A 13779-nucleotide genomic window follows, 5' to 3' on the forward strand; every position below is an offset into this window, starting at 1 on the left:
GCAAAAGGTATAACAGCACTCCTGAGAAGATGTGCCTGGGTACATCATCTGTTTGTATTTTATCTAAGATTGTAATAAATTTTAATGATGATGATGGACACATCATCCATGGTGCTTTAATGCTTGAAAACGGTTATTAAGTCTGAGAAACTGTTTACTGATCATAATGGCCATAATTTCCTAAATTGGTTCATTTCTCCCTTTTATAGGGAATAGCACAATATACCAGCGATGAAATATTCATCACACTGCTCCAAAGACTAAATTCAAAATGACCTCTTTAATGCGTAAAAGATATTAAAATAACTTAGATTTTTACACAAAACATGTAAGTTCAAACAAAACCAAACAAATGTTTCATTGTGATACACCATTCTCAGTGATCCATTTAGCATGCCAGCTGAAGGCACTTAAATACAGAAGGTGAGAACCAAAAGCAGGTACAGAAAACTTTGACTAGGCATGGAGTTAAGGTTTGTACAGTACCTAAAACTTTAAAACAGCATTTAGTTAAATCCCATTGTATAACAGATGTGAAGGGAGGAATTGATCTATCTGTGAGGAGCATGACGGCTGGTGTAAGGTGAAGGGGGTAGTGTATAAAATTGAATGTGTGGGATGTGCAGTGTTCTATATTGGAGAAACAGGAAGGCGAGCCACTAATGAAAAGATAAAAAGAACATCTGCCTGATATGCAGCATAATAAAAGTTGAACTGTCAAGTTGTTCTTCAAGAGGGCTAAGAGTCCACAATGCTTAGTAAGTGTTTAGTAAGATCAGAAACATGTCACTGACCCTCCACAATGCTGACCCTCCACAATTTCCAATCTTATTAAGTGCTTCTGGAGTGCATGGAGCACTATGGACTCTTAGCCCTTGCACAAGAGTGCAAGCGCATGAGGACAAGAGAGTTGCACAAGGGGTGCTGCTATGTACCCGTACACCCTTCTTACATGCACGCTTAGTTAGTCAGGATGAAAACCACTGTCTGGAGGAATCTTTTTCTATTTGTCTTTAATGATAGCAATAATTGAAGAGACAAATAAGACTGGGGTTTTTAAAAAAATCAAATAATAATTAAGGAATTCTGAAATATTATAATTAATATTTGCACTTAATTTGTCCTAATACAACCCAGATAAAGTCTACCTTGAACATTTAAAACAAGTGGTTACAAACAATTCATATTACAAAGTGGGTGGGGGGAAGAGTGCTTTGAATCTGTACTGTTGCTGGTTATTTTTATTGTAACCAATGACAAGTTATTCAGCATTATTGTATATCATTGGCTAGTCAAATTCTATTCACCTGAAACATTTTCAGCCATTCCTGAAGTCCTGTTGGTGGCTGGATGGATGTAATTCGGCGTCGTTGCTGTCCTTGACCATTGGCTGCTCTCAGGTCTCCAAACGTAGTAGGTGTTGCCGAGCAAGGCACAAGCCCAGTAGTGCTAGGGTGGGAAGGCCAATGCAGTTCACAACATTATTTAACTGGTTACATATAACATACTATGAGCAAACACATTACTACATGTAGCAGATTCTTCTCTGAGTTTTTCAAGCAAGTTTTATAACTGTATATAATAACAGTATTGTCTCAGGTCTTATGAATGCATGCCTTTACTGTTTTAGGTTTATCTGCCATAGCATAAAGTATACAATATTCAAAGATATTCTGTTCATCTAGATAAAGAATATATAAAGTAACAAAACTTGAAGGCCATGTATTGGCCACGCCAAAACTTGAAGGCCCTGTAGGCCAACAGAGGATGCTATGCAGAGAACAACCTCCTAGGATCCAAACAATTATTTTAGCTGTACCAAAGGCTTGAACATTCACAGTGGGGTTTTTGATCTTGCTTCTTGGAAGAACAGAACCCCATATAATAAAACAAAATTTTAGTCTTTCGTTAAAATTGTTAGTCTTCCATTTACAACATGTCTCTACAGGATATTTATAGTCAAACACATACAATAGGGGAGATCTGAACACAGCTTTGGAGCCAAATAAATCTAGGCAACTGAGACACATTTGTTTTTATTACTCATTTCACTAGACACCTAGGATTACTATATGGCTCTAATTCATAACTGGCATTTGTTTTAATGTAATTATAAGTCAACCACTGATACATGGTCCTTTGTTTTTTGTTTCTTAGTTGTGCTGAATTTGGTGTATGCATGTCAAAACTTGAAGAGTAACAAAGATGGACAGTTTCCTAGGTGCAGGATTCAGTCACTAGTATCTCCAGTTAAATGCTGAGAAGCAAAGCTAGAAAAGACCTTGGAGTGGTAATCTGAGTGGTAGGTAGAATTGGACTAGACTCCAGTATAAGGTAACTTTTTATGTTATACAAAAGTATTTTTTCTATAATGGAGAATTTTATTTTGCAACTTATTTTGCCGACAAAATCAAGTTCATTAAATCTGTCAGCGTTCTAACAAGGATAAAACATTTTAAAACATTTTAAATTGAAGGATTTAAAGTTAAATCCTTCAATTTAAAATATAGCTTGGTGAGTTACTCCTATAAGGATCATAACACATAACTATTTTTCAATTAACTAAAGGACTTATTTTCACTTATTTTAAGCTGAGGAATATTTTTGAAGTTCATTGATGGAGGATATTTATGTCAAATGAACTCCATAAAGAGTTCTTGCAAATTCCAAGAAGGTTAGAAGGGGCCCATGTTGACACTGTCTTCAAAATGTAGCATTTTGCGTTCCAGCTTAGATTTTCAACAGAACTAAAACCATTTTTTAAAAAAAACACCAGTTACACAGAGATTTGTAAGTCTCAAATCCACTAACAGTGTATCTTATTTATTTAATGCTACTTCTACAGTTGTTCACAACAAATTCAGCAGAACTAGTGTTAGGCTGCAAATTAGCATGGATTAGCATTTTTGTTTGTTTAGGTCATATGGTATTTTAAAATTTGAATGTAATAATAATGAATTAAAAAGGTAATTCAAATCTAATCTTAAATGAGTGATAAATGGCCTGTGAAAGCAATATGTTACAGCAAGAAAGTTTTACAGTGATGCAAATCTGAACATGACGAAATGCAGGAGGACTGTATCTAGTTGTTATGGCAACTACCAAGTACTGAAGTTAAACTGAATGCATTTCCTAATACTGAAATGCCTAACGAAAGGAATTGAAGGACCGCTAAATCAACTACTCTGTCTCATGATGAATGTACATCCTTTTAATTTATAAATGCAACTCTATGTTTTAGAGTAGGTATTATTCAACATAATGGGCAAGGAAGTAACTTTATGTTGTTGTGTGCATGAATTTTGCAATTAACATCAGAGATTTTGTTGTTCCTGTATTTCATCTGCTACAGTAGAACTGATACATAACCTATTTTGAAAGTTTGTTTTCATGGGGATATTGCCATTAAAACCATTTAACAACTCTGAAAAATATTAATTTATTAAGGAAGTACAGAATACAGTGATATCTTAAACTGATAATCTGGTATTACACTGAATTTACCTTGTATATTCTGAGACTTTGCAAGGTTTCTTTCCCAGGGAGAAAGAACGGACCTCGGAGCCATGGTCCAACTTTCTCTTCATCTATAAAATGGGGAAGGAACAAGAGATTGTGTTAGCTTGCCAGCATCTTAGGCCTACTAAGAGTAGGGTGGTGTCCTTTATTTTTAATACCACCCCGACACCACAACCTATCTCAAAGCAACATGCTATTTCATAACTTAAATTAACAAAAGAGAAATTATTCCAATGACCCAGCAACCCTTTGTACAACTCAATGCATCATAATCAGTTGACAACTAGGAGATCCCCTGCTGCATTATGATTTCTTTCAACACATTTATTCATTTCAATTAATTATTCAATAATTCAATTAGATGGTTTACAAAAATCAACTTTGCACATTTTCTGCTATGAAAGCTAGTAATCAAGTGTTTTTTTAAAGGAGGGAACACTTTCATAACTTAAAACTGTAGATGAGAAATGCTTTATGAATAAGGGATTGATAAAGTATATAAAGCTACTTTCCTACTGGTAGATTCTTAAAATGAAGACCACAGTCAAGGAGTATGGTTTAGGACGGCCAGAATTTTGAAAAAGGGCAAGAGAAAAATACATATTTAGTACTCTATTTTCAAATACAGGGGCATTTATTCATTTTTAAATAGAAACACACCTTTCAATATTGCTAAAGGGAATAGTAAAGGAAACGTTAAGTCAACAAAATCTAGTTACCGTTATTAAAGCTTATGCACTAAGTAATCTCCAACTATACATTTTTAATATTAAAAAAAGAGGTCTATGCCAAACAAAAGATTTCTAAACAAAAATATATGGAATACAAACTTTTTTGGTTTGACAAGATTCAGCAGTAGCAGAACAGCAAATACCTTGGCTAAAATATGGAATATACATGTGCTTCAGCCCAGATGTGTGTGTGTGTGTGTGTATGTGTATATATATATATATATATATATAAAATTACATACTGTTTAACATGAATTGTTTTATATTGATTGTTGGCAACAAATAAATATATATACTGCCCTTCATATGCATATGTTTTATTTCAATTATTCTTTTATATTAGTTATTATACATTGTTCCAGTCTACCTGACACCAAAGATGCACTAGAAGCTTCCAAGGTTTTAAAAGGGCATTTGCATTAATGAAAAAGCCTTTCTCCCCCCAATACTGCACTTACTCATACTTAGATGTTGAAGTATTATGTTTTATTTTGAACAACACTCCCTTTAAATTGGTATGCTTATCCATTTACTTTTGCAATAATGCAGAAGCCACCTCTTGTAGTCAACCTTATTTGTTTGCCCCTGCCTCACATGGGACAAAACACAGCATGCTGCCATACAGAACCAAAAAGCCCAAAGCAAGAAACAACCTTCTCCACTAACAACCTCTCTATTCAGAGCAAGGCTGAGAATAATGGAGACCATCTTTTTATCCATGTATAGGAGAATGCCAGGAAAGCCACTGGAACACTCCCCATATTTAGTTTTTTTAAAATAATCTATTGTAAAGCATCTCCATGCTATAAATAAACTCACAGCTTTAGAAAAAAGATGTGCATATTAGAAGCTTTTAACCTTTATTAAAAATTAAACTGATTTTCCCCAAGGAGGTATCATGATATACCAATGGCTATTTTTGATTCCTTTTATGAAATTATTTACTTATTTAATTATTTACAAATGTGTCAGCAGACACATTTGTAGGGAATCAGCATTAGAATGCTAACTTTAAGCACATGAGAATCAAGTTAAAAGGGAGAATGCTGTACATCGTAAATATCTAGCAGTCCCTATACTTGCCTAAGGACATCACCAAACTCCTCTTTTCTCAATATTTGCAGGAAACTTTTCCCATCCATTTTAAGCCTAGCTTGTGAAATATACAGATGTTTAGTTCTTCCCACTGTATCAAACTTATATCCTAATAAAATTAGCACATCATACTAAATAGAAGTTTATACACATCAGAATAATCAAATTGAAACATCTGCATTTTTGTAGGGATTGTTATGAAATTCAGAAAGTTGTTTCATAGATACCTGAGGAAACACTAAAATCTTGAAGCACAGTGTTAATTTTTTTAAATAACAGAACCTGCAGCCTGTATTCTGCATTACTACTGGGAACACACCATGTCACCAAAATACTTCAGAGCATTTTTAAAATGCCTCTTTGATATAAGGAATATATGTAAACACCAATACTATCTGCATCCAAGGCCATCTGGGATAACAAAATAAAAAATAAAATACCCTGGGAGCCACTACAAACATACAGAAGGAACCTCTTATTAAAAAAACAAGCCTAAAGTGCTGAGCTGATGTGAAGAGCCAGTTCAGCCAAAGGTAAATAGTCTGATCTGCCTTTGGTTTCTCATGCAGATTCCTAAAATAAAAGGATTTCGCATCTCATTGAGCCTTTTCATTATTTGCCTTTATTCAGCGTATAGAATGTTAAGCATCCAGCCACCCACCGGGGGGGGGGGGATAGAGAGATACTGCAGCCATCTCCGATGATACAGATTTTTCCTTCCTCAACGGGCGCATGCACGCACAGACACACACACTTATACATATACAGAAAACACAACACCCAGATTACTTACTTTGTAAAAAATCATTTTTAAAGTGCCGTAGAAACCCATATTTTCGGTATTTTTCCCCTTCAGCGAGTCCGTGCCCCCGCGTGTCCGGCTGCTTGGTAGTCTCTGACAATATAACCCTTTTTCAGGTAGGTATGTCACAGACTCTAATGTGGACATGCTCGGGCACGTCAGAAAAGGAAGATTAGGCAGCAGAACCAGCAACCCAACTCCACTGCAAACGCGAACGCAGCTCAGTATCAAACAGCTTCTCCGGGCACACATACATACGTATAGCTCGTCTGAGAAGAACTTAAGGGAATAATGAGAGGGGGGGAAGATTATTGGAGGAGACTTTGCCCTGTCAAAGCCTTGACTGAACAGATTCCTCCCTTAGCGGCACGGAGATCAGATTACATCTTCCCTCACGCTGAGAATGGTGCAGTCCAAGCTTCAGCAATGCAGGCTGCACATCAATTATATGGTGCTCAGCTCCGAGGAGCCTGTGAGCACACAGCATGGGAAGGACTTCAGCAGGAAATTAAACCATCCCCACGCCATCCTCGTGTCAGCCACTGGGTTTGGGGAAAGGCTGAATATCTTTAACTAGCTTTTCAGGCTCGGGTAATTTATCTCCCCCATTTTAAACAAACAGGAGAGTACTGGATAATTCAGAATTACCATCTGAAGCAAACAAGATCATTTTCACTAATTACAGCTATATTGTGGCCCTCCGGCACATTGACTGGACCTTTATGTTAATGCATCTAGTAGGTACAAGCACTGCTGCATAAAAATCCAGTTAGTTTTAAAATAATTTGAGAGATAATTTGGCATACAGCCTAAAATTCTCATGGGGGGGTTTGAACTTTTTTGGAATATTTAATACTCAGCTCAGTAATATAGTATACAGCATCTGCTAGAGATTTAAATATTAATACCTTGCTACAGAGGCAAATTGTAAAGTTTCAATGACAGAATAACAGAACTGAAAAAGGTAGCTCATGAGGTTATTTAGTCCACCCCAAATAGGTGCCAGATGGATCAGACTTCATTTTCTAGTCCTCTCTCTCTGCTCCCTACCCATACGTGGTGGTGGTGGGGCTGTATTTCTGCTATCTAAATCCACTACCTGTGGCTCCATCCTCACATTTAAAAGTATGAAACTGCATATGAATAAATCTGAAAACTGCTCATGAAAGACTGTCCAGAACGCCAATTTATTTCTCGGGGCAAATTCAAGACAGCCACTTTTCTTCCAGGACAAGGTGATTTTGTTCAGTCACTTCTTGGGCAGATCTACAATGCAAAATTGCAAAACGTACAACATGCTAAAAACCATCAGGTTTACCAAAGTGTGAAAGGTGAAATGTAAGGTGAACACTTTCACAAGATCCAGCTCCACCTGGATCTTCTCAGAGAAGAACGGGGAGAAACCTACATCATAGTGGGGTCAAAGGAGCTGAACCTTAATATGCAGTTTTGAAATATATGAACACAAATATCAGCTGAAGCCTGTTAAGTCAGGTGGAACTGTCACATGTCTTGAACATGATATTTCTGCTACTTTTTATACACTGCAGTATGGCATTTGTGTGCAAGTATGCTCATATTTTCCCCAGATGGCATTCCTGCCATTAACACTGTGTTCCTTTAGTCCTTCCATTATAATAAAAAACATATCAGAAGGCCTCCAAGTTCTTAATTTATTTAGTTTGCCTTACAATAATTGGATTGTACTCTGTCAGTCTTGACTAAGGCTTGTTTCAGGCATTTGTTTTTATTCTTAAAGCTAGGTCCTGAGTAAAAATATGAGCATGGTGTCATATTCTACCTAAATACAATGGGCATTTCCTCACAAAAAGCATTCAAGTAGTTTCCCAGTGACGTCTAGACCCTGGCTTTATCTTGCAGACAAAATGGTATTTATACATGTGCACACCATGTACATGTACTCCAGATATGTATTCTGTTTTGGCAATTGGGTGCTGAGCACAAAAATTAACATCCGAAGTAGCCATGCCCCCCCCTCAAGCCACCCACTGAGCTATTCTTTTTATTTACTTACTTACTTATTTACTTATGTACATGTGTCAGGAAGCTGTGGCATAGGTGTTTAAAGATGGGTGTATGAAGTCCACATTGTGTGCATCTGCTGTGAGAAATGTAATACAACAACCATAATCTGTAGAGCTGTCTTTGGAGACCATGGTGTAACTATGCTTTCATGGCCAAGCTAACATTATAATGGACCAACACTTACTGATGGATAACTTCAGCTCTCAGACATCAGAAGATTCTTCCGGTCTTACAGAGGCTTGTTATATCCACTGACAGACATTAGCTCTACATAACAGATAGTGAAAAGGCTTTCATATTGAATTATGGAGACAGACATTAGAAAGAACTCACACATTTCGGGATACAATGTGTGCCAATCTGAGAATCTTTGCCTTCATTACTATGGAAAGCAGATCACACGAGAGCTGCAAGTACCCACCAGCAAATATTGGTCTAATATAAAATTATCAACCTGCCAATCAAAACTCACACCACCACCTCTACGGGACACTCAACACTTGATGACTGTTGTGTTACTTTAGTTTTCCCTACAGCAAATGTATACATTGTAGACAAGACATTGGTGATCCAATGACAAGCCCCTCCTCTCATAAAACATTTTTGTAAAAAGCAGTTGGGGGGCAATTTGGATCACTACAATGTTGGAAGAAGAGGTTTAACCCTTTCCTCGTGCCACTTTCCAGAGCACAACCTCAGGTGCCCCTTGGCAAATAGCTGTTTTGGGGAAACAACATGGGGGTGGTCCCCTTGCCCACACACTGTGATCTCAAGGAAAATCGAGGGTGGCAGATTTTGATAAAAAATGAAGATCAGTGATTGTGTCTCCAATGGCTTGTCCAGTTTGACTCTGAAATTAGCAATTGGGGAGCCTAGTTCCCATCTTCCTAGATGCTGAGAATAGAACATAAATATTGAGAACAGCTCACAGTGAAAAATCATAGGCTCTGTATATTGGAAGTCCTAGAGTGAATCCCTGGTGTCTGGACACAAGGTCTTGGGGAAAGAGGAAAAATCTGCCTGAGACATTACAGAGCTATGGCAAAACACAGTAACTCATACTAGCCTCAGTGATCTCACTCAGGACATAACTACTTAAACATGTAGATAGGAGGAGACACATCCTTTGCACATAAAAAAACCACTGGCATCTCCCATTAAAGAGGAAAAAGCTCTGTACAAAAAACAGATGAAAGAGCGAAAATCTCCATTGTGTTACTTCAGACTGCAGGTGAAGGGTCACTTAACAGATTGTTCCCCCCCAAAAAATAGATTGTTAAACACTGAAAACAAGTATGGTATATTAATTGTTTGTTTGTTTGTTTGTTTAACTAACATATTTATATCCCACCCAAAATGTACATCTCTAGGCGGCTCGCTATAAAATACAAATTACAACAAAATAAAAAGGATAAAAAGACACAATAAAATACAGATTACAACAAAATAAAAGGAGAAAATCACAATAATTTAAAATTTAAACAATGTTAAAAACTATCAAAATAGTATCTAAGTAAAAGCCTGGGTGAACAAATGTGTCTTGACTGACTTTGAAAGAGTTGCCAGAGATGGGGAGGCTCCTTATTTGGGCAGGAAGTGCATTCCAGAGCCTCAGGGCAGCAATAGAGAACAGGAAGAAGGATAAGCTAGAATGCTTCTCCCTGTCATCTAGATGCCTACGTACAGTGGAAATTTTTTAATAGTGGAATTTTCAAGAAATTTTTAGAGAAAATATAGTCTGAAGTGATGCAGACAAGAAACAGGTTTACCATTTTTAGGAACCAGACTTCTTCTTCTTATTATTATTATTATATTTATATCCCGCTCTTCCTCCAAGGAGCCCAGAGCGGTGTACTTAAGTTTTTCTTTCACAACAATCCTGTGAAGTAGGTTAGGCTGAGACAGAAGTGACTGGCCCAGAGTCACCCAGCTAGTATCATGGCTGAATTATTATTATTATTATTATTTTTACATTAATATCCCGCTCTTCCTCCAAGGAGCCCAGAGCGGTGTACTACATACCTGAGTTTCTCTTTCACAACAACCCTGTGAAGTAGGTTAGGCTGAGAGAGAAGTGACTGGCCCAGAGTCACCCAGCAAGTTTTAAGGCTGAATGGGGATTTGAACTCGGGTCTCCTCGGTCCTAGTCCAGCACTCTAACCACTACACCATGCTGGCTCACCATTTGAATCTGACATTCAAATCTCAGCACTGAACTAGGCATTATGAGAAGCATGGGGATGCCACCAGAAATAGCAGTCCTGTGTTAGCCCTTCCACTCCCCAGTGCCTCCTGACTTCACACGTTTGTGGACTTCCTCATCTCTACTCCACAATGACTGCTGAAAAAGTCAAACACCAGAGTGGGCCAACACAGGACTGCCGTTTTTACTGTCTAGCTCTGTCCTTAAACAAATATACTATATCTGAATCTCTCTAGTTACATAATATTATATGTACGTGCTTCACAATCTCATTTTCTTCTCAGATAAAAATATGTGACACTGATCAGAAAAAGAGTAAGAAACTAAATACATGGGACTCACTTCACAATCGTTGAGGTAATTACTCCCATTTTACAGAGGGAACCAAAGCACACAAATTAAATGACCTGCCCAAAACACAGTGTTTGTGGCAGGAAGAGTATTATTTAAAAACAAGAATAGTAAATATGAACAGGAATCAAGGGAGGAAGAAAGAGTCAAGCAGGAGACTTCTGTGAAATGTTACAGAAGACAGTAAGCTCCCCCAAGCTGCAGCTTGAGCAATTGCAAACCATTTATACCTATACAATCTTTTAGGCCTTTCAAAATAGCTTAATAAATTTCAATAGAAAAGTAACTCAGCTAAATGATTAGCTTCTAGTAATTTTGAGAATTTTAAAAGTCAAAATACATCCAATTTTTTCAGATCTGAATCTTTTAATGATGAGATGGGCGGGTGGGGTGGCGGCGAAGCTAACACAACTAAAGAGTTTGTTCTAACCTTTAGCCTGCATGGAATAACCATTTGATATCTTTTGCTAAAGTGCTTGTTCCCTTCAATAGTCATCAAACAGAGAAATCTGAAAACATAGAACCTGGCCCGTAAATTTCTTATGACTGTAGCGAATTTCAGCTGGTTCCATATAAGTGGATTCTAATGAATAAATAAGTTAAAAAAAAAAAAAGGAAGGAAAGTCTCAAGAGGAAATTGAATTACAGTCAAATAGGCCTTTGTTAAGATATAGTCCTTAAAATAAGTTTATCAGTTCTCCCAAATGGTTTGTACAACGGTCATATCATTTATTGATTTGGCTCCAAAAAAGGAAGACAAAATAAAAGCATAAATACTGGCATAAAATTACTCAAAGTAGCCCCTCTGAAATTAAAAGGGCAAGTTAGGTGATGCTTAACTTTTTGTTTTAATTTCAGTGGGGCTACTTTCAAGTAATTTCCCTTACTATACCAGCCACTGATTCTAAATTGTTCACTAGCATAATTTCATGCAATTCTTGAGAATTTACTGGTGCATAGCTGTATTCCATTTACTAATCTCGTATTTGCTAGTGCAATAATTCTTAAACCCCCCCCCCAATAAAGTTTTCACATTTCCTTCAGTTCAGTATAATACATACGTTTCCCTACAGTTCATCATTATATAATATCACTTCTTATGACTCCATCACAGTTAAAATAAACTTTCATAACTAAGAAGCACTATGTTTATAGTACTGTCTAGATAGCTTTGGTCTATACTTATTTCATTTTGGAAAGCAGGCCTGAATTCAGCTTATGAATAGCTACATTTCTTCTGGATGCCTCTCTGTATTGAAGCCTGAATTGTATTAGGAAAGAAGGTAAACTGTATTAAGAACTTCACCACCACCTTAAGTGGTGCAGCAGGGAAATGCTTGACTAACAAGCAGAAGGTTGCCGGTTCAAATTCCCCTCCCCACTCACCTAGCATTTCAGGGGCCCATACCCAGATTCACTTTAATATGAACTCAGGCACAGTCATCCTAAAAGCACTGATGTCTTCTAGAAACAAGAATCAAGATGTAAGAGAAGATTCCCTGGTTTTCCCTAAAATTTCAAAGGTTCTGACCTACTTCATACAAATTTTGCCCAACTACTCTTTTATATGCTATATGAATCTACAGTATAGGAGGTGGACAGAATGGTCTGGTTACTCTCAGAAGAGTTTTGGTTAGACATGCTTACCCATTTTTGCATATCATAATAGCTATGCTGCTACCAGTAGCCCTTGAGATAGGGCTCCCTCACTATTCCCTGTTGCATTTTCATTGCCATGTTAGAAAGTGGTAAAGGGATGCTTGACAAATACTAGGTCCAATGGTATATTTCGAGGCTGTGGAACTGTATTGGAAAATGAAGGCAGAGGAATAAATTAATGCCCAATATGCAGTTAAATACTAAGGACAACAGCAAGATTATTTATTTTAAAATATTTCTTTCCCACCTTTCCTGGCAAGACAATCCAAGGTGGCTAACAAATGCAATATACAATTTAAAAACAATGCAAAATTTGAAAGATTGGATTGGAACAATACAACAAAAATGGGATCATAGAAGTCTAGAATTGGAAGCAATCTTGACGTCTTCTAGTCAATGGCAGCCGGTGAGGGCAGCCCTGGGGGATGTGGTGAGAGGTGACTTTAAAATTAAGTTAGAAAGTGCTTACCAATGGTACCATTGGCACCTACAAGCAGCTGAGAGCAGCAGCGCTCCGCCTGGCATCTTGTGCCATGGCTCCAGCACTCACCTGGCCTCTGTGCATGTGTGGAGGCCAGCTGAGTGCCAGAGCTGCTCGTGGCAGCTTGCACTTTCTAATTTAATTTTTAAAAGGTACCTCTCACTCCCCCCAGCCCCCCAGTGCCGCCCTCACTGGCCGCCACTGCTTCTAGTTCAACCACCTGCTCAGTACAGCAACCTTGACAGATTTCCACCCAGTCCCTGTTTGAAAACCTCCAGTAAAGAGGAGACCACTACTGCACAAGACAGACTGTTCCATTGTTGAACAATGTCCTAACGTCTAGTCTGAATCATCTTCCTTGTAATTTCAACCCATTGGATCTAGTCCTGCTCTCAGGAGCAACAAAGAACAAATCTGGACATTATTTTATGTGGCATCCTTCCTACATTTGAAGATGGCAATCATATCTTCCTGTAACCTTCTCTTCTGTAGGCTGAACATTCCCAGCTCCATTAACCATTCCTCACAGAACAGCTTCCAGACCCTTCACCATCTTCACCACCCTCCTCTGAACCCATTCCCATTTATCAACGTCCTCCTTAAAACATGGGGCCAAAAATTGGGATTCCATATGCAGATAGGGAAGAGGAGTGAGTAGGCGGTAAGCGAACAAGTGAGCGAGCACATGGCAAGAAGGGGCAAGTGAGTGAGTAAGCAGTGGGGAGAGGGCGAGCAGCAGCGAGCGAGCAAGCGTCAGGGAAGGATGAGTCAGTGAGCAAGTGGTGGTGAAGGGGTGATTGAGAGTGGGTGGCTGTCACTGAGCAATAAAGCACGGGTTGTGGTGTGGGGCAAGGAGAGCAACTAAGTCCTAGTGCACAGATAATCTGTGTGG

General features: G+C 38.0%; 1 protein-coding gene across 5 annotated transcripts in view; it reads right to left on the bottom strand.

Annotated features, from left to right (window-relative positions):
- FBXW7 (F-box and WD repeat domain containing 7) overlaps positions 1–13779 on the bottom strand; it is a 223751-nt gene that overhangs the window by 48872 nt on the left and 161100 nt on the right. For 3 of the 5 annotated variants that reach the window (XM_053253806.1, XM_053253807.1, XM_053253808.1), the window contains 2 exons: positions 3505–3587; positions 1308–1449 (listed from right to left, as the gene is read on the bottom strand). In XM_053253806.1, the coding sequence (XP_053109781.1) occupies positions 1308–1449; positions 3505–3587 (225 nt within the window). The other 2 variants (XM_053253809.1, XM_053253813.1) reach the window with 2 other exon arrangements.

The sequence above is a fragment of the Hemicordylus capensis genome, chromosome 5, assembly GCF_027244095.1.
Source record: "Hemicordylus capensis ecotype Gifberg chromosome 5, rHemCap1.1.pri, whole genome shotgun sequence".
Classification (NCBI taxonomy): Eukaryota; Metazoa; Chordata; class Lepidosauria; order Squamata; family Cordylidae; genus Hemicordylus; species Hemicordylus capensis.